The sequence below is a fragment of the Pelmatolapia mariae genome, linkage group LG23, assembly GCF_036321145.2.
Source record: "Pelmatolapia mariae isolate MD_Pm_ZW linkage group LG23, Pm_UMD_F_2, whole genome shotgun sequence".
NCBI lineage: Eukaryota > Metazoa > Chordata > Actinopteri > Cichliformes > Cichlidae > Pelmatolapia > Pelmatolapia mariae.
In genome coordinates, this window is record NC_086246.1 from 45,014,723 (window position 1) to 45,036,441 (window position 21,719).

The following is a 21,719-nucleotide window of genomic DNA, read 5'->3' on the forward strand; positions in this document are numbered from 1 at the left end:
ACTTCAATCATTCAAGTAAATAAATCCTAAAAGCTTGATTCTGTTCATCTGGACGTAATGGGAGAAACGTTTCGTCACTCATCCAAGGGATTTATTAAGGCTCCGCTGACTGCAGGTTTCGCCAACCTTATTAAACAGTACATTTGCACAATGACTGGAACTAGCACCACTGAATGAATAATGGGCTGAACAGAGAACAGAATCAACCTTTTGGGTATTACTGACTTTAAACTCAATTTCCCCCCAAGTGTTATTTTTTTCACATTAAAACCATAATAAATTAAAATTGATCTAATATTTTTCTTAAAATTTTGCATTTACTATGTCTATGCATTTGATATATTTTCTATGTTCTATTGTGTATAAAATATGGGTTTACGAGATCTGTTTAATTTTTTTCATTTTCTACATTATTCACACAGCGTCCCAGCATTTCAGGAACTGTGTTTCTATACTGAAATGAAATACAGCTCATTAACAGTGCTGGAAAAACCACAAGGTCCCACTTTTGAATATTGCTCTTGTCAGTCACATATTGAAGTGTCACTGCACTAGAATTGCCCTGGTAGCTGAAAAGGTCAGTCCTCGCAAAACTATAAAAATAACTTTCTATGTAAATAAAATGAAATAAACAATATGCTGACATGGTAAATACACATCATAGAGGCAAAAGCGAGATTATTCTTTTTTTGATCTTTTTTTTAAATGTTATTTGTATCTCTGCCCTGGAAACACGGCATTAGTATTTAGCAAGGCCCTGAGCAAGTGAATGATTTTTAGAGCTGCTCATGTGTTTTTCAACTCTCACATTCCGAATCCCCCACCCCTCCTCACCACACCATATGAAGCTTGTGACTATCTTAAATTATGGATTATCTTAAAATGCATTCCCATTTTTAAAAGAAATAACTGGAAATCACCTTCTTACAATCCTCTCGAAAGTACACTGAATTTGTAGGACCCTCTAAAGCTGATTTGTGTAAATAAATCACACTGAGATTTCTTTGTGTTAAAGTTTGCACTTTGTTTACAGTTCACGGTTCAGTGTGAGGTGGGACACCACAGTCAGTGCTGTTTGTCAGATTGTGTTTGTTCTGTTTACTTGTAGCAGGACAGATGAAGAGAAGATATGGAGTTGATATACAAAGTTCTCGGCTTGGAGTGGATAGATGGCAAAATTGTTTTAATATTTTTGACTGTTTTTCTACTGTTGACAGATTTTCTGAAGAACAGAGTACCAAAAAACTTTCCTCCTGGACCCTGGGCTCTTCCTTTCATTGGTGACCTTCACCGTATCCAACCTACCAGTCTCCACCTGCAGTTAACAGAGGTATGAGGAATAAATGGAATAATTGTACATTTATGTCAATGGGCATTAATCTTATATAGTTTTTTAGTTTCTTTCTTTGAGGTTTGGAGTGTTTGTTTAATCAAAAAAAAGTATTATCATTATCATTTTCTTGCTTGGAAATTGTTATTTATTTTTTATCTTAGTTTTTTTTAATTGTTTTTTTTTTACTAAAAAATTTACTGAGAAGTGAAATGATTGAGAAATTATTTGTATTTGTATTGCATTTGCCTTCCTCATGTGCCCATGAGGGTAAAGTGAAGGGTTCAATAAACCTAAGAGGTTCATTGAACCCTTCACTGAACTGCATTTATTCCTCACAATTTTAGCTATTTAACTGAATATTAACTTAATAGCCTCGTTACAGGTAGGCTAACACCTGATATAGTGACATTTTCATAACTATAAGAACTTGTCTTTATGCCAAAGCTGTTCTGAATTCCCACTCTGCTAAATGCAGAATAAGAATATTTTATTAATCCCAGAAGAAATTACCTGTGGCCTACTAACTTACAGCAGTGCTGACATTTAGTAAAAAAAATAACTTTTTCTTATATAAATTGCAAAATATGAATATATATAATATATATAAATCCTCAGAATGTGTCTTGTTCCAAAAACAACAATATGCCATCTGTGTTCAGTTTGCAGAGAAATATGGAAATATTTTCAGCCTTCGACTCTTTGGTGGTAGGATTGTGGTTGTTTATGGCTACAAACTTGTGAAAGAAGCCCTGGTTCACCAAGGAGAAAACTTCATGGATCGCCCAACTATACCTTTATTTGAATCAATTATTGGGAATAAAGGTAGTGTTTGCATTTTTCCCTCCAAAGTTCCAAAAACGTGATTGAACTGATCAGATCACGTCTAATATAATTTTTATTTCCAAAAGGTCTTGTGATGTCAAATGGTTATCCCTGGAAGCAACAGAGGAGATTTGCTCTTCACACACTCAGAAACTTTGGTCTGGGGAAGAAGACCCTGGAGTCATCCATCCAGCAGGAGTGCCAGTATCTCACAGAGGCTTTCGCAGATCAGCAAGGCAAAAAAGAAAAATACAATATAGTGACATGTTATTTATGTTTAGTATGTTTTTATGAAATTTAAATATAATTCACTATTGCTTACCATATGACATGTTTATAAGGTTCACAGTACTAAAGCACGTGGCCTAAAAAGTTTCCTTAATAATTGTCCCACTTTTCTTTACCTGTGGCTCATCACCTGATTTATGTTTTAGCAAGGAGTTCCAGGGCTCGCAAAATTTCAAAATCCCTGGTAGCCCTTCGGGCAGGGACTCTTCAGTTTTTGGTAGCCCAAAATAAATTTAAGTAGCCCGAATAAAAAAGGGAGCAATTTTTTTTATGTTTTGTTTCCTGTTTTGTTTCCGTTACAATATTATACTTTAATGTATAATATTGTAACGGAAACAAAACATTAATCAAAAAATTGTTGAAACACAAATTACAATATTGTATAAAAATTACAATCATCAACTCAAACACTTGGTTGTAATTGAACAGAAATTTCTATGAACTTGTAAGAACTGTGTGGAACATGAATCAGTCTGTGTCAGATCCTGAATTTGAAATTTCCACTGAAATCACAGGTAAGAGGCAAGTGGAACCAAGATCTAGGACATTTGCTTTTTGAAGTTTGCAAAGACTGCTAAATTTTGCCAGTGGTAGTTCACTCTTTCCAACATAGTACGCTGTTCTAAACAGATTTTTCAGGTTGATTTTTAGTATGTTATTTGCAGACTGAGCAATAATCCATTTCTTGCATTTCTCATGGGTTCTAATGGGGACCTTTCTTAAAATTACTGGTCCCAGTAACAAAGGCACTTGTCGACTCAGAAATCGAGGGAAACCAACAACACACCCGGCAGAACATTATGTTATTTACACGGGTGCACATAAGTGGTCCGCATGTGCGCATTCACTGTCAAAATAAAAGACGCGCACCAGATAAGAAGTTGCAACGCGCGTTTGCGTCCATATAAAAGGCACTGTTTTTGTCCGCTAGAGTGGGATTTTCATGGCACATTCTGCACCAAATCTCTGTGCGTTCATCATTTGTTTAAAGCCAGCTCACCTCCTGCAACCACTTTTCCTAGAATACGCGCTTCTTTTGTGGTTCGGACTACATCTGACATTTCTTTGGAGGTGGAGGAACACCAAAGTAATTGCTTAAAGGAGCTTCTTCGACATCTTTAAGAGTTCTAAACAAATGTCTGTCCTCCTCCAGAAAATCTTATGGACGCAAACACGCGTTGCAACTTCTTATCTTGTGCGCGTATTTTATTTTGACAGCGAATGCGCACCTGCGGACCTCTTATGTGCACCCCTGGTTATTTAGCTTGTCATATTCCAGCCACAGAAATTCTTTTGTCCATGAAACCATAAAGCTGCACTTTCTTTTTGCCTTATAGTCTGATTTGTCATAACTTTTCCGTTTTGTGGTAGGCTTTTCTTTGGCTGTCACTTCTTCACCCTGACCGGTCTTATTTGGCTCAGCAGAACTAAAATATATATCCTGCTGCCTTTACACACGCACTCACATAACGCTCAGCGATTCTCTGCGCGATCAACCTCTCACATGTTTAAGCTTCCTGCGGGAGATTTCACTTGTCATGTTTGCATAGTAAACTAACGATTGATAAGATCATGTCAGAGGAATTGGTGCGCAAATTATCGTCACTCACCAATCAGTACTGTCGCTCTCTATACACAGTTCGCGCGATTGCAAAGTGAAAGCAAAAAGCAAGCGCAAATTCAAATGCGATTTCAATATGTCACATATAGGGCTGCTCGATTATGGCAAAAATGATAATCACGATTATTTTCACTGAAATTGAGATCTCGATTATTTGATGATATTTATTTAACAATAACAATGTATTGAATAATGGCTTTAAAGATTGTCAAAAATAGTATAAAATAGTGTGCAAATACTGGTAACAGTGCAAATGTTTGCAATATAAAAAATAAAATGTAAACATCTATGTTTAGTGAACTTTGCCATGTCGCTCTGTGGTGGACACCAAAGTTTACACACTGCCTACTTGATCCACGTCTGACTCCGCGAACCCATAATGTTTCCACACCACTGAAGGTTTTTTTTTTACCTCTCTTTTCAACCAACGGCAGTCACTCTCCTCTCCAAATAACTTCTGCTTAGCTTTCCGAGCTTCCCTCTGTTAGCTCCTCTTAATTGTTGTGCCGCGTGTTCGAAACGCAGAGAGGTGCGCTCGATTTGCCACACGGAGCAGCGCGAGAGTAAAGCACGAGGGAGGTGCTAATAATCGGCTCAGTCATTTTTAATGATCGTTGAAAGCCCAGATCGTAATTTAGATTAAAATTCGATTAATTGAGCAGCCCTAGTCACATATTGACAGTGGTTCACCGATGCCAAAGACGTATTTACCCAGCTACATTTCCGAAAGAATGCAAAAGCATTGACATATATTTTTCCTTCCTATGATAGCCCGACGGGCAGGGCAGGGATAGATTCTGGTAGCCCGACTGGAAAAATCGCTAGCCCCGGGACGTCGGGCTAGCGATTTTGCGAGCCCTGAGTTCTAATTAGAGACCAAACAGCAAACGGCACCCACTCTGTTTCTCCACTTGTTGACATCTATTATATCCTGTTCATTTGATTTTAGCTTTATTGATATAGTGCCAATTCTTTCTCCAGATTCACAATTATTTGCTAAAACGTTCTGAAACACTTGGGACATTTCCCTGATCCTTTACACCAATGTTTATTTGACACCCTTGGGTAAGAGTTGGAGGTGCATTTTGCAATGTTTAAACCACTTGCAATTTTCAAGGTCCCATTTGTTCCCAACTATGTATTTGAATTTTAATTTCATTAATTTATTTTTCATTATTTCATTTTACAGGCAAACCCTTTAATGCTATGAACCTGATTAATAATGCAGTCTCAAACATCATCTGCTGTTTGGTGTTCGGCAATCGATTTGAGTACACTGACAAGCGATACCAGTATATTCTCAGGATGTTCAGTGACGTTGTTCGATTACAGGGAAGTTTGACAGTACGGGTGAGTGCATGTTATTCACACACTCATGTACTTCTAGTTCCAGTCTCAAACTTGGATGTATATGTGGCCCGGTCATGGGGAATGAGACAGGACACAGGAAATACTCTTTTGTGGGCTTTTTTATTCTCCAACTGTACTCGGAGGAGCACAGTTTTAATACTATAGGTTTGAGTGAAAACGGTAAAATGTAACTATTCCACTGGCTCAGCCTAAAACTGTCTTTCAGGGTCTGAGACAACAGTAACTATCATATGTACACATTAAACTCAAACAGTATAGACAACAGTAGTGACCTGTCTAGGAACAAATACAATAAAGAGAAAACAAAACAAATAAACACATTGTTTACATCCCACAAATTCGCAGTTCAACTGGCAATAAAGTACACAGTAAACTCTCTTTTAAACATACACATTTCTATGGGAGAACATCATGAACTCACTTTGGGTTCTCCACACAGCCACTGCTAAGACAAGTACACACGCAGGAATCACACAGCAAGTGATCTCCCCTCTGAATCAACCAGAAACATACAGAGTTATGCACAGTGAATAACAGTATAAACTTAACAACTTTGAAATCTGTTAGGACACTGTCACTACTCACGCCAACCCGCTCTTCAGTCCTTCTCACAGCACGTGACCATTAAACATACACCCGAACTCTCTTGTGTAGCTAGCCACAGAATCGTTTGCAGCCTCTGACTCTCCAGTGCTCCCGCTTACAGCGCTCAGTGTGTGACGCAAACTTGAGTGCATGCGTGCTCTGGCTTACGGCGGCTCTTAAAGGGACAGTATACCCCATTGACTGTAGAAAACATGGACGACGCGACTCCGCCTCCTCCCATTGTGCAAAAATGAAGCCAAAATATCCCGCTTGTGGAGGCTGCCATCTTGCAAATTTGGAGCCAGAGTCTGCGCAGTAGTGACTTGAGGTGGAGCGACTGTGTAACGCTCCCGCCCACACACCCGCTGGACGTGACCGCAAACACGCCCCCCTACACTTTTTACGTAGCCCGGCTGCTCGAGTTTTTTGCTGGTTTACCGCGACTGACGACTCGTTTAATTAAGGTAAATACAACCATGTCACTGTTATAAAAAAAGACACACAGCTCATCATCTTATAGTTCTAAAATCACTTTGTTGTTAATTCGTTAGCTAGATTAGCCGCTAGCATACGCGCTGTGTTGGAGGCTTGTTGCTAGCTAGTTAGCGATGCTACACACCTGCTACTGTAATAGTCTGTGTTATTGAAGGATTCAGCACTTCTTATGTTTGTTTTTATCCATTTTTAGACAGCGATGAGATCAGCTGCACACTCTACAGAGGCCCAGAGTTACTGTTAATATCAAAAATATAATGCTGTCCTTTGAGATTTTAACATAAGACTGTGAGTGTAATGGATCTAAAACTGTTTAAATCTTCAGAGCCCTCTACAGCCTGGTAACATGGAAATTTTAAAAACATCAGCAGAACGTTTCAGTAGTGTGGTCTAATTTGTTCTTTTCATTTAATAATAGAGTCCATATTATATCAACAGCTACATTCACCCTGGAGAGAAACTAGTGAGGACCATCAGGACCAAGCTGGGTTTCCTGGGTGCAGAGGTTTGGAGAAACTTCTTCCTTTTCTTTCATCACAGCTGTCCTGTGCCAGATGTTCTGTTGACCGATTGAGAGAGACTTCATTTAAGAAACACCAGGAAGACTGAAGCTCATCGCATTGATCAAGCAGGACTCACGATCTTCACCAGCAGCTCCCTCACAGGGAAATCTTCAGCACTCCTCTGTAGGCCCGATCCAGGAGATGGATAAACCCAGCATTTCATGAACACTGTGATGGAGACCTTTGGTTTGTGTAATGTTATAAATACTCGGGTACTCCCCAGAGGCTCTGGATTTTTACATAAAGATATTATATTCAGTCCTGTAGAAAGTTATATATTTAAAAATATATGATCCTCTCTGGTTACTCTGGTATGAATAACTCTGAATCACTTTATGGTAAATAACACACTATCTGCAAAAAACTGTGAAAGAATTCCAGATGACAAGTTTGTAGTTCAACATACAAGTGACGACCTTTGACCTTCATCAGGTTTTATTTAATTGTGTCAGAGAAAATCTCATGTGCTCTTCATGCAGCTGAGTACATCAAGTGTTTAAAACAGAAGGTGTGCAGGTCTGAGATCAGCAGCTTTGTGAAACACCAAACTGAGGTCCTGTTAATGCTGATATATAGTGACACAGTTACATGAGTGATTAATCCTTTTGTTTTTTTGTCTTTAACTTTATCAATAAAGCTGCAGCTTTCACTACAGCACGTGTGGTACTTTAACCTTTGCACTGTTTTCATCAGTTCATTTTGCAGTTAACATGTGAACATGTTGGATGATCTGTCTGCTGTCACTGGGTGGTGCTGAGGTCTGAATCTGAGGGCAGCTCCTGTAATCACAAAGAGAACAGAACCATCACAAACTCAAATATAAATTTTATCCCTCAAAATTGAAATAAAGCTGATTCTTCTGTCCTCACACACTCAGGATCTGAAGTTCTCTTACATTTTTTCAGTATTACAGTACACTACAGTACTTTAATCCATAGTTCCTGATTAATGAGGAGTTACTGAAGTACAAGCTTTTAAAAAAGATGTTACTGTCTTTACAGATGTGGCAAGAGACTGAAAACATGCTGTTGTTTGCATATATTTAATATTCAGCTCTGCACAGGAGCTGAAGCAGTTGCTTTTACAGTATAATACTTGTAATAAAAGTACAGTAACAGTAATTAGTGACTGATTAGCCCGGAACGTTTCTCTTGATTTCTTTAGTAAATTCATTCACCTGCACAGATTAGCTAAACGAACCCTGACAGCCGAGTGCTCGTCTTAGCTAGCTAGGTCTCAGGAGCTAGCTAAGGACGGTAGTTACGGATTAGCTTACAAACACGATTAACTTACCGAAAAAGTGCAGCGGGGCCTCGGGTCCTTCTGTCGGGTAGTCCAGTTTACTGAAGAACACCTCAGACTGTCAGGTTAAAACACTCGGTCGTGTTTTCGTAGCGTAAACGCTGGCCCGCCTCTCAGAGCCTACGCTCTATCTGCTATTCCCGAACAGAGATACGCAAGTTTCTCCGTGACTGCAGCTGTCAGTCAAAGCTGCTATGATGACGTTACACCCCAATTTAACATCACCGCGGTAGGAATTAGAATCAAACTTATGGGAAAGGAGACCCCTTGGACATCAATCAGCATGATGAGAACTATTGATAACAAAAGAAAGAATCTTTGGAAAAAAATTATCTAAGGAGAATAAATTTATTTTAGTCTGACCCCAGTCCCATCCGCTAACATGGAGGAGGCGGGGTTTATGACCTATACTGCAGCCAGACACCAGGGGGCGATAGAGACGTTTTGGCTTCATTTTTGGGGAGCTGTGGCGTCGTCCATGTTTTCTACAGTCAATGGTATACCCCCAAAACGCGAGGTCTAGTCATCACCATGGCAACCCTACAACAGACCTCTGGTAGACAGGCAACCAGTCAAAAACACAATCCCCTCTTTTTAAACCCTTTCCATGCGTAGTATTATTTCACTTGGCTACTTGGCTATATATGTGCTAAATCAATTTGCATATCTATCTGCTGTGATGTCAACTTGGTGGTTTTTCACAACTGTGCATAACAAGTGAAATACACTCCAGAAAGGATTATTTACTGAATGTGGCTCTACAATACAGCAGTATCAGATTTAAATCAGATTGCCTGTAAAAGCCAAACAGAACCAATTCACCCATTCATTTTCTAACGCTTCCTGGTTAGAGACAGTAGGGGCAACAGTTTAAGCAGAGCTGCTTGTTGCTATTATAAAACCAATCACACCATTATGATGAGTGTAAATCCTAATGAATGAAGCCTTAGCTTGACACCCCTGACTTCTAGCCTTAAATGAATTCACACTTCCAAACAAACAGCTCAACAAGACTTTTTAATAAACTTCACTGAGCCTTTTTTACTTTGACACCAAGCTGTTTACAAACATTGTGGCAGTGATATGTTTTACACTGAAATGTTTGAACCCCTTTAAAAATGAAGAGAGACAGACAGCTCAAAGAGCTGTGTGACTGCACTCTCAACTAAATTGCCCTTTTGTTTTCTTTGTTTTGTTTTCTTGGTGCATGCCCAACTTACGCCCTGTATAGAGGTGCCATCCAATAATAAACACACTTAATATGAAAACAAACAAACAAACAATGACCTACCTAATTACCTATACATAAACTAATTCAACTAAATAATTATCCCACCTTTAAGTTACAAAAAATGCATATCTAATTTGCACATTAATACAATGGGCCTGAGAGGCTAAACGGACTGCAACTTAAGAAAACAGCAGCAATGAGAAAAAACCTGCAAAAGCAAACAAAACACAACGGAAATAGGAAAAAAGAAAACACAAATAGGAAAAACTAAAACTGATTTCCAAAAGCACAAGGGAAGTGTTTCTGGGGAGACAATAACCTGATGGACCAGTTGCAGGAATCAAAATATGCTAAAAATTGCGCTGGGAGACACTTAAAAGAAGTGGAGTATCTATCGGTGTGTGAGGAAAGAAAAGATGACATGTAAGTGTGTTAGTCTAACTATTAGCCTAAAAATCAGTCATTAGTATTATATGAATCTGTCATGGTCCTGGGTCGTTTGACCCAGCGTTTTGTGTTTGTTATTATTATTATCTTATGTTCTAGTTTATTCTGATTTTGATTTCCTGTGTCATCCCCTTGTGCTCTGTTCGTGTCCCTGAGCTTGTGTTTGTGGATTTTCTATTTTACTTTGAAAGGTCCTGTCTCATGTTAGTGTGGTGTGTCATTCCCTCGTTACATGGGGGATCGTGGCTCAAGCATTGGCAGTTCGTCTTGTAATCGTTGTGTCCTTGGGCAAGACACTTCACCTACCGCCTACTGGTGATGGCCAGAGGGGCCGATGGCGCGATATGGCAGCCGCCCCAGGGCAGCTGTGGCTACAACTGTAGCTTGCCTCCACCAGTGTGTCAATGTGAGAGTGAATGAATAGTGGAATTGTAAAGCGCTTTGAGGGTCTCGAAAAGTGCTATATAAATGCAATCCATTATTATTACCTTGTGTGTATTTATAGTGTGTGCCTGCCTGTGTTCCTTGTCGTGTCGTCTGTGTCTCTCTGCCCGGTTCATCACTCTGCGTTCTTATGGTTTCAGCTTAGTTCTTTAGTTTTCCCCAGTTTAGGTTTTGTTAATTCCCCGTTCTGCTCTTGCTATTTTTGCCACTTTGTCACTCGTGCAAATAAAGCTCACTCGCATCACAGTCTATGCCTGCATCTTGGGTCCTCCTTCACTAACACCACACAGCTTGCCCTGCAAACTGTGACAGAATCATGATAAAACACACCTAGCGTGTTTTGGGTTCCTGCAACTGGTCTGTCGGGTTATCGTCTCCCCAGAAACACTTCCCTTGTGCTTTTGGAAATCAGTTTTTTCCTATTTCAGTTTTTCCTATTTGTGTTTTCTTTTCTCCTATTTCTATTGTGTTTTGTGTGCTTTTGCAGTGTTTTTCTTATTGCTGGTGTTTTCTTAAATTGCAGTCCCTTTGGCCATTCAGGGCCACCGTACATTAATATTAAATATTTATCAAACTAATGAGTTCTGAAATCTGCCCGATTTAAAAATATTAACCTATGAAATTTATCACACGAAACACTCAGAACAAAATAAAACAAATCCATAAATTATTTTTAAAAAAGTATTTAAGCTCTTATAAAGAGAGTAGACCAGAAGTTCAATAACAAAATGCCACTCGAGTTCATACTGGGAGGGCCTTTCTTACAATGATACAGCTGCAGGTTTCAAACCTAAAATTCATGAACACACAGTAATAATGATCTTTATTATTGCTTATGTTAATATGGTCAGTCAATTAGATAATCTGGTTACTGTCTTCCTGCTCTACAGATGTACAATACAATACCCCGGCTGATGAAGTGGCTGCCTGGATCACACCAGAAAATATTTATCTTGACAAAGAAAATAGCTGAATTTGTAGAAACTAAGATCAAAGAACATCAGGAAAACTTTGACCCTTCATCACCAAGAGACTACATTGACTCCTTTCTCAAAGAAATGAGAGAGGTTAGTGTTTTAATGTGTATCTCGATTTGCTCTTATGAAAAAAAATTAATTCCCCTCTCGCCTCTGCAAGTAGTCTATCCTTCAAGTTCAGTTCCTCTACCAGAGGCCTGGGAGCTTGAGGGCTCTGCGCAGTATTTTAGCTGTTCCTAGGACTGCACTCTTCTGGACAGAGGGTTCTGCTGGAGCCACTCGCCTAGCTTGGGAGTCACTGCACCTAGTGCTCCGATTACCACTGGGACCACTGTTACCTTCACTCTCCACAACTTCTCCAGCTCTTCTCTGAGCCCCTGGTACTTCTCCAGCTTCTCGTGTTCCTTCTTCGAGATGTTACTGTCATTCAGTATTGGTACGTTTATCACTGCGTCTTCTGCTACATCTTCTCCTGCTTGTCTACAACCACTATGTCTGGTTGGTTAACCATCACCATTTTGTCTGTCTGTATCTGGAAGTCCCATAGGTTCTTAGCTCTGTCATTCTTGACCACCCTAGGGGCTGGTCTGCCCTCAATGTCTGCAATGTTGCCTTCTGGTAGTGTGATCCCCTCCGTTCTGACAGCCTTACCTCTCTGAGAGGATTCAGGTCTATGCAGAACATCAGTGGGGACAGTGCATCTCCTTGGTAGAGCCCGTTGGCTTCTAGTGTTGTTCGCCACATCCCCGTTGAGTTCCTGATGAAGGCTCTTAGGGTCCTGTTGATCTTGCACTGTTACCTTCACTGAAGGTAACAGTGGTCCCCGTGGTAATCGGTGCACTTGGTGCACTCGGTGCAGTGATCCCGAAGCAAAGCAAGTGGCTCCATCAGATAGGAACAACATCCAAGATCTCTGCACCTTCATGGGGGCGAGAGGGGAATTTTAAAAAATGTATTCTTTACTTTACAAAACATTTTGATAAGATGGTTTGTATTTATATTGTGTACATCAATATAACAATTATCTCTTCTATCATTGATAGAAGGAAGATAAAGATTCTGGGTTTTACCTCGAAAATTTGAAGGCTTGCACAATGGACCTGTTTGGCGCTGGAACTGAAACCACAACTACTACTTTACACTGGGGGCTTTTATATATGATACACTACCCTGACATACAAGGTGTGTCAGGGTAATATCTATCAGGGATACATATATTGTGAGCTTAGTCAACTGTGCACCACAATTGTTTTTCTGTTTTCTGTGTGTGCAGAGAAAGTCAAGGCTGAAATAGATGCTGTGGTTGGTTCATCCAGACAGCCGTCTACAAGTGACAGAGAAAACATGCCGTTCACTGACGCAGTTATTCATGAAATCCAGAGAATGGGAAATATTGCCCCACTTAACGTACTTCACGTGACAAACAAGAACACAACTCTGGATAAGTACTCAATCCCAAAGGTATACAATCAACCAGTAACAAATGTGTTCCGGTTAAAAAGACAAACTCTGAGATAATCAGATGTGTCAAAGGTACATATTTTATTTACTTAAGTAGTAGCAGAAAGATCATTTTAACAATTTGCTATTTTCTGTTGCCTACATGGTAGAGCGTGACTTTGCCTTCACACTTAAACAGTAAGTGAGAACAGTCAAAAGTTACAGTGGGGTTCAGCAGGTGGGGGAACCCTAATATCTGTGTGGTGGCTAAGCATATGGAAAATAATCACAGCTCAGTAATTTCTAATGTGCGCTCCAGGAGGTTTTCAGCGTACATGATGTGATCAGCTGACCCGCTTTTCTCTGTAGATTTACACAATTACACAACAAGATGTGAGCAGATTTTTTTTTCAGCTATCCTGGCAGATGTCTATCCCCCTACACTTTATACTAGGCGGTATGAAGTTGGTATAAAGTAGTGCTGGGCGATATGGAAAAAATATTTATCACGATATGAATTATTTTATATCACGATAACGATATATATCACGATATACGACCTGACCTGTGGTCATCTAGAAAGTACGCAGTCTGCAAACAGCGAGTGCCGAGGGTGCAGTCTTTGTTTTGAGTTACCGTAAAGTATGTCGCAAATCCGGGTGCACGTACAGCAGCAAACCACGAGACGGAGTTTCTTTGCGAAAAATATCATTTTTTATACCATATTATTTACTTGCATAAAGTTAAGAGCATGTATAGTGAGAAGACAACACTAATATATTTGCCACAGGCTATTTAACCCTTTAAGACCTACCATAGAACCAAGTCCGCCAGAGCTTATCTTTGTTTTTACATGCTGTAGTGCCATTTGTGGGAGTATTTCAAGTTTCCATATATCAATACAACCGTTATAGCCCAAATTTTAATAATATGTATGCATTAAGTCCATAGTAACTACATAAATTGCAAAAACTTGTAGTGCAATAAACTATAAAAAAATTTAAAATCGTTTTTTTGTTTTTTACATATATTTCTAGTTAAAAAAAATTTAAGCGGTGTATCCCTCAAAACTGTAAATACAAAAGTTTCCAACCACGAGAAATTTATTTTGAGTGTCTTCATAGTTTTATTTTTGAGATACACTAATTTTTATATACTACAGGAAAAATGAAAATAAATATTATAATGCATCAAAATAAACTATTTCCAACAGTGTAATTTGAGTTCTAAGCATCCCAGAAACGATACAGAAAAACATAAAGTCAAACATGTCTTTTAAAAACACCAACATAGGCTTATAAGGCCCTTTCGCGAAAATGATGTCACTTCCGGTTTCGGGCAGGTAATGGCGGACGTGCGATAGTTCGCGCTGACGTATATGCCAACGTAGGAAGTCTTATGAACGTCGGCAAAGCGTGTTTCTGGAATATTGTGTTTTTGTTGCTGCAAGTGCTTCTTATGCAATTTTTGCAAAGTTATATGTGGAAGGAAACCGTGACTTTGGACAAGCTAATGGCATAAGATGTAAGTACAACTCCGGTTTCACATGCAAAAAAAATTATTGCACTACCTTATGTGGTTCCAGTTCTACAGGGATTTAAAAATAGTTAGGTAAAACGGAGTGTACCTGCTCCGACCAGTTGTAAAGGGTTAATTATATATTTCATGTAATAATTTATAAAATTTGGGTTAGTACGATATAAACGATAGAAGACAAATGGCACGATAGACACTTTTCTATCGTCCACACGATATATATCGTCATATCGCCCAGCACTAGTATAAAGTTTAAATTCAGTGAATTAATCTAAGCATGATCATCTAAAACGCAAAGTCGTTGCTACACTTGGTGTAACCTAAATCTGACCAGGAGCACCACAGCTACTGTGCACCAGTCCAAATCAAATCAAATCAAATCAAATCACTTTTATTGTCACATCACATGTGCAGGTACACTGGCACAGTACATGTGAGTGAAATTCTTGTGTGCGAGCTTCACAAGCAACAGAGTTGTGCAAAATACAATAATGTAAAACAAGCAAAATATAAAAATGGCTAATCTAAAAAGTAATAAATATATGTACAATATGTAAAGGTATATACATTACTGAATGTGTATACTAAATATGTTTTTCTACGTGTGTGTGTTTGAGTGTGTATATAGTATGTATATACATGTTTTACAAATGAAATAAAGTAAACAATAAAATAAGATATATAAAATATACAGAGGTTGGTATGTGCAAAACAGTGGTATTTATATACAGTATGGAGTGCATAATGTTGAAGTTCCAGTAGTGAGGGTGAGGTGTCTATGACGTGTTCAGCAGTCTGATGGCCTGATGGAAAAAGCTGTCTCTCAGTCTGCTGGTACGGGACCGGATGCTGCAGAACCTCCTTCCTGATCGAAGTAGTCTGAACAGTTTATGGCTGGGGTGACTGGAGTCCTTGATGATCCTCCCCGCTTTCCTCAGGCACCGCTTCCTGTAGATGTCTTGGAGGGAGGGAAGCTCACCTCCAATTATCCGTTCAGCACACTGCACTACTCTCTGGAGAGCTTTGCGGTTGTGAGCGGTGCTGTTGCCGTACCAGGTGGTGATGCATCCAGCGAGGATGCTCTCAATAGCACAGCGATAGAAGGTCCTGAGGATGCGGGGGCTCATGCCGAATCTTTTCAGTCTCCTGAGAAAGAAGAGGCGCTGCTGCGCCTTCTTCACTGTTTTGTTTATGTGTACTGACCACGTAAGATCCTCAGCCAGATGTACACCAAGGAAGCGGAAGCTGCTCACTCTCTCCACAGCGGCGCCGTTGATGGTGATGGGGGTGTGTACTCCTCTGCACCTCCGGAAGTCCACTATCAGCTCCTTTGTCTTTGCGACGTTGAGGGTGAGATGGTTGTCTTGACACCAGTGGGTCAGGGCGCTGACCTCCTCCCTGTAGGCCGTCTCATCACCGTTGGTAATAAGACCCACCACTGTAGTGTCGTCCGCAAACTTCACAATGATGTTGGAGTTTCTAGTGGCCGTGCAGTCGTAGGTGTAGAGTGAGTACAGGAGAGGGCTCAGTACACACCCCTGTGGAGCACCAGTGTTCAGTGTGATGGGGGATGAGGTGGTGCTGCCCAGTCTGACCACTTGGCGTCTGTCAGACAGGAAGTTAAGGATCCAGCTGCAGAGGGAGCTGCTCAGTCCTAGATCCTGCAGTTTCCTGTCCAGCTTCGAGGGAACGATGGTGTTGAATGCTGAGCTGTAATCTACAAACAGCATTCTCACATACGTGTCTCTCTTCTCCAGGTGTGACAGGGCAGCATGGAGTGTCAGGGCTATGGCATCATCAGTGGACCTGTTGTGGCGGTATGCAAACTGTAGAGGGTCCAGTGAGTCGGGTAGTGCAGAGCAGATGAAGTCCCTGACCAGCTTCTCGAAGCATTTGCTCACGATGGGGGTCAGGGCTACGGGTCGCCAGTCGTTCAATGAGGAGATGGTGGAGGATTTGGGTACAGGGACGATGGTGGCCATTTTGAAGCAGGCTGGGACTACAGACAGAGAGAGGGAAAGGTTGAAGATGTGTGTAAACACTCCAGCCAGCTGAGCCGCGCATGACTTGAGGACGCGGCCGGGAATCCCGTCCGGACCAGTAGCTTTGCGTGCGTTCACCCTCCTGAAGCACTTCCGCACATCCTCCTCAGACACAGTGTGCGCACTGACGTCATCCGCGGTGCGCACACTGTCCGGTCTCGTGGTGTTCGCTGTGTCGAATCTAGCGTAGAATACGTTTAGATCCTCACACAGAGAGGCCGTGGTCTGCGGCGTGCTGGTTTTCCCTCTAAAGTCTGTGATCGTGTTTAGTCCCTGCCACATACTCCGAGGGTTGTCAAACTGTTGCTCCACCTTGTCCCTGTACTCACGTTTGGCTGCTTTGATCGTCTTCCGGAGTTGGTAATGTGCGTGTTTGTAGTCCGATGTGTTCGCGGAGGCAAAAGCGGTGCTCCATGCCGCCAGTGCTGTGCGAACATCTCCGTTAATCCAGGGTTTTTGATTTGGGAAGGATTTAACTGTTCTGGATGGGACGACATCTTCCACGCATTTTCTGATAAATCCGCAGACTGAGTCTGTGTACTCATCAATGTCTTTAGCAGCCACGTGAAACATTTCCCAGTCCGCGTGATCAAAACAGTCCCGCAGCGTAGACTCCGATTGGTCCGACCACCGGTGCACCGCCCTCAGGGTTGGAGCTTCCTGTTTCAGCTTCTGCCTGTAGGCGGGCAGGAGCAGGATGGAGCGGTGATCTGATTGGCCGAATGGGGCGCGGGGGAGGGCTTTGTATGCATCCCGGAAAGAGGTGTAGCAGTGGTCAAGAAGCCAGTCTCTACGAGTGCTGAAATGGATGTGTTGGTGGAGTTTTTGTGAGACTTTCTTCAGGTTACCCTTATTAAAGTCCCCGGTCGTGATAAACGCCGCCTCTGGGTGTGCGGTTTCCTCACTGCTGATCGCGCTGTACAGTTCCCTGAGTACACCTTAGTGTCGGCTTGTGGGGGAATGTAAACCGCCGTAATAATCACTGCTTTGAATTCCCTCGGTAGCCAGAATGGCCGGCACTTAATCATCAGGTACTCCAGGTCCGGTGAGCAGAAAGATTTGACCGGGTGCACGTTCGCATAATCACACCAGCTGTTGTTGATCATGAAACATACACCACCGCCTCTGCTTTACAACACAGTGCTTTACTGTGAATTCACCCCAGTAATGCAGTCTAACCTGTTTATCCTCGATAAAACTACCCATTATTTCCATGCAAAATTTGAATAGCACAAAGTTAATATAGGTTAGTTTGTTTTGCAGGACGTTTTACAACAATGCAAATAAAGAATTTATCAAAACACATAATACACAGTTCCGACATGTGATTAAAATAATGACATTACATGTAAGCTTTACATTTTCAGTTTAAGTGTCACTGTGCAGTCTTCACCTTCAAATCTAACCTCTCTTCTTCCTCTCCTGTCCTGTCCTGTCTGTCTTCTCCGCCCGTGTCGCCCGTATCAAAAACCGCTACTGATATGGACACTGGCCTTGTTAAAGTTCCGGCCAACTTTAACCCCTGAGTATAAACGCCATAAATGATAGCACTGAATGTAAAGTAATGGGAATGTTTTGAACATGTAAGGAGTAGAAAGTACAGATATTTGTTTAAAAATGTAGGGAGTAAAGTAAAAAGTTATCAGAAAAGTAAATACTCAAGTACAGATACCTGAAAATTCTACTTACAGTAACAAAGTTACTTTGTTACTTCCCGCCTCTGTAAACAACATGATCATAAAGGATGAATAAAGAACAGTTCCAACTGACTCAGAGATACTCAAATACCAAGTGTTGATGCTAAAGAACTGTAGCCAATGGGGAATTTCAAATCCTGGTATTTCTTCAGGGCACCAAGATCTTGGCTCCATTGCACTCTGTCCTACATGATGAGTCTATGTGGGAAACTCCACATTCCTTCAACCCTCAACACTTTCTGGACCAGGGTGGAAAATTTAGGAAGAGGGAGGCCTTCCTTCCCTTTTCTGCAGGTTAGTCATTAGTTGCAATCCTTTAAAACTCTGTTAAATGCTGTTTTAGGCAGAAGTTAAAAAATGCTACATGTTGCTGCTTATAGTCAGCTTTTTGCCTATGTAACATTCATATTTAAACTGAAGGCAGCATTTTCTAGTCAGATATTTAATTTACATTTACATTTATTTTCTCTTTGTGTTAAATTGATTTACCTTGTCATTCTTTACAACAACTGTTCTAAAGTTGTACCTCACATCCAAATGTCCAGGAAATTATTAGTAATTTCTAAATAGGAGTCGTCACTAAAGTATAAATACTCACACCTGCTTTTTGCACGTCTAACCACATAAACTAGATTAACTGCAATCAAAATGAATGGATTCAACAAAAACAAGCAAACAAAAAAAAATTTTTTTTTTCATAAAATAAGTAGTCTGCCAGAGACTGAATTTTGCATTATTTGAAATATGATAATGCAGAGCTCTCTGAGAATAACCATTTAGGAAATCATTCTAAAGTACTACACTGAAGGTTTCAGCATTTTCAAAACTAATTTCAGACAAACGACAGGGCAATCACAACTGCATCTTAAAACCTTTAACCAAATTAAATGTAAAATCAGTACAGTGATAAAGTGGTGAAGTAGATACAGATTAGCAGGTAGTCTGCTGCTTGTTCCTGCACTGTAGTCCATAATGGATAGAGAAGGTCAAATCAGTGGCACGTACTGTACAACACTGGGGAAAGACAAGTTGCATTGAATTATGAGCTTTTAAATGTTCTGACTTGTGCTTCATTTGTTGATTTAATTTAGTAAATAACTAAGCTGTGATTAGCGGAGAAACCCTGTAAATTATGTATTTAAAACTTGTTGTCTTGTGTTTTCTCAGGTAAGCGTGTATGTCTTGGGGAGCACCTGGCCAGGATGGAGTTATTCCTGTTTTTCACCTCCCTGCTGCAGAGGTTTTCATTGTGTGCACCTGCTGGAGAGAAACCCAGTCTGGACTTCATTTTGGGAGCCACACGCAGTCCCAAACCTTATCGTCTGTGTGCTGTGCCACGTTAGAGCACGAGTTATCCTAAACTGAGCATGTCTGTTTCTCTGCTCTCTCAATGACTGTCTTCTGCTATTATTTTTGATGTTCAAGAATGTTATCTCTCTCTCTCTTTAGTGTAAGTGTAATAGAAGCAGAAAACCAACTTTAATAAAGCAACTGACAAATTCTGATTTGATTTGCAAGTGTCTTTACATTTTATGACTTAACTTATTGTAAATTGATGCTATAATAAAACTGAATTAAAATTGAATTAAAACTGAATTAAAACTGACATGACTTTAATTCAACGGAGCCATTTTGTACGGAGTATAGAGCTAACAGTGTAGACACCACTACACTGTCAGAGTATAAAGTACTTTACTTCATGCAGCAATGCAAGAAACTTGTAGAAACTTACCACCTAGGACAAGGAGTCAAGAGATGTGTTTAAATAACCCTGTTAATAATGGTATTTCTTCAGGGCACAATGATCAGACCTTCACTGCACTCGGTCCTACAGGATGAGATGATGTGGGAAACTCCACACTCCTTCAACCCGCAACACTTTCTGGACCAGGATGATAAATTTAGGACGAGAGAGGCTTTCATTCTTTTTTCTGCAGGTTAGTCAGTATAATCTGTTCATAATCAGTTAAAAGCTATATTAGATTGTATGACCAACCATTTTTTATTACATTACTTATATTTTTTATATAATGGATGAGCATGTTAATCGTGTCCTTGGTTTGTTCCATAACTGAAGTAATTCTCTCATCAAAGTGAATATTTACTAACCTGTGTGAGTAAATACTGTGTATTGTATTTTCAGGTAAGCGTTCGTGTCTTGGGGTACAGCTGGCAAAGATGGAGTTATTCCTGTTTTTCACCTCCCTCCTTCAGAGGTTTTCATTTTCTGCACATGCTGGAGAGCAACCCAGTCTCAAGTTTAAATTCGAGGGCACATATTGCCCCAAACCCTTCCGCCTCTGTGCTGTACCAGAGGTGCTATCTTTTACTGAACACAATTCTGCTAATCACATTTATCCAGAAAGGTACAAAGGACATGTGCCAAATTCTTTTATGTATAATATCATCAAAATAGTATTCCATTTTAATTTTGTTCTTAACTAATAGGCCTCTTCAAAAAAATATTTATATATTATTATTATATTATACCTATAGGTATGTTATTATACCTATGTGCCATAAAATGCTTTTGACATTTTAGTGTCTAATAGAATCAACTACATTTTTACAGCTTAGACTTATGTAAAGACTTATTTGTGGTAATGTTGTTGTTTTTTTGTCTGAGGTTTCAAAGCATGCTGTATTGGATGGCTTAGAGTATCTTTTACTTTTGATATATTGAGCAACTTTGGATTTTTTCACTAACTTTGTCTAGTAATTCTGAAAAGTAGCATACACAAAGGAACTGTTCTAGCTGTATGTGTGTGTAATATCTACGCCATTGTGTGTGTGTACAATACAATAGTCCCCAAATAAACAAGAACAATAAACAGCCACTCTCGCAGCGGGGGGTGAAGGGTTCAGGTTTTTCCTTTAATTTTTCAGCAGTCTGTATTTTTATCAGACTTCTGCAACTTCCGTTGTTTTAAAGTCAACTCCAGTGAAAACATTTCTTGAAAAAGGCAAAGCCCTGTGGCTGTTTGGAAACTAAGGCTGCTGGTATTTTACAGAATAAACCAAACAGAACACCCACCAGCCAGCAAAATTCATACATGGCTTGGAAAGTAACAATAAAAAGATCTGTACCAAATTTATTTATTTGGTATATTCCACCTCTAAGTTTCAGGATGGCTGCTAGTTTTTGTGTAACAAACATAAAAACCAACCAAGTGTGGACAAGTTCCTCAGTGGAGGTCAAAAGCCTAATATTATTAGTGGACTCTGGAAAAAGAGGGCCCAACCATGTTACATAAGACAGAGGACCTCTTGGGAATTCTGATGTAAAAAAAAAAAAACAAGTCAGGAGGCTGAGCTCTTCCAGCTGGTTACTATGGAGCTGACTGTAAACTGAAGCATACTGGAAACAACTTAAAAATGTATCACATTTAGCTCCAAACTTCTTAAAAACCTGCTTTGAAATTGCTTTTCAAGTCACAAATATTTGCAGACTTTTTAATGTAAATCTAAATGTTACATAAACATGTTAAGTATATGTGCCAGTTCTAAGTATTAATAGTTAAATCT

At 40.1% G+C, this 21,719-nt stretch overlaps 1 protein-coding gene and 1 long non-coding RNA gene across 2 annotated transcripts; one reads left to right on the forward strand and one right to left on the reverse strand.

Moving 5' to 3' along the window:
* The first annotated feature begins 1,129 nt into the window (after window positions 1-1,129).
* LOC134620084 (cytochrome P450 2J2-like) lies at window positions 1,130-19,537 on the forward strand. The gene is made up of 9 exons (XM_063466012.1): window positions 1,130-1,330; window positions 1,993-2,155; window positions 2,242-2,391; window positions 5,254-5,414; window positions 11,393-11,569; window positions 12,523-12,661; window positions 12,753-12,940; window positions 18,347-18,488; window positions 19,362-19,537. Exons 1-9 carry the CDS (start codon window positions 1,130-1,132, stop codon window positions 19,535-19,537), a joined length of 1,497 nt encoding a protein of 498 aa, XP_063322082.1.
* LOC134620087 (uncharacterized) lies at window positions 2,266-6,129 on the reverse strand. Its single transcript, XR_010092073.1, has 3 exons — window positions 6,021-6,129; window positions 5,857-5,927; window positions 2,266-2,373 (listed from the first exon to the last, which is right to left on the reverse strand). It is a non-coding gene; the product is annotated as an uncharacterized LOC134620087 (long non-coding RNA).
* Window positions 19,538-21,719: the final 2,182 nt, after the last annotated feature.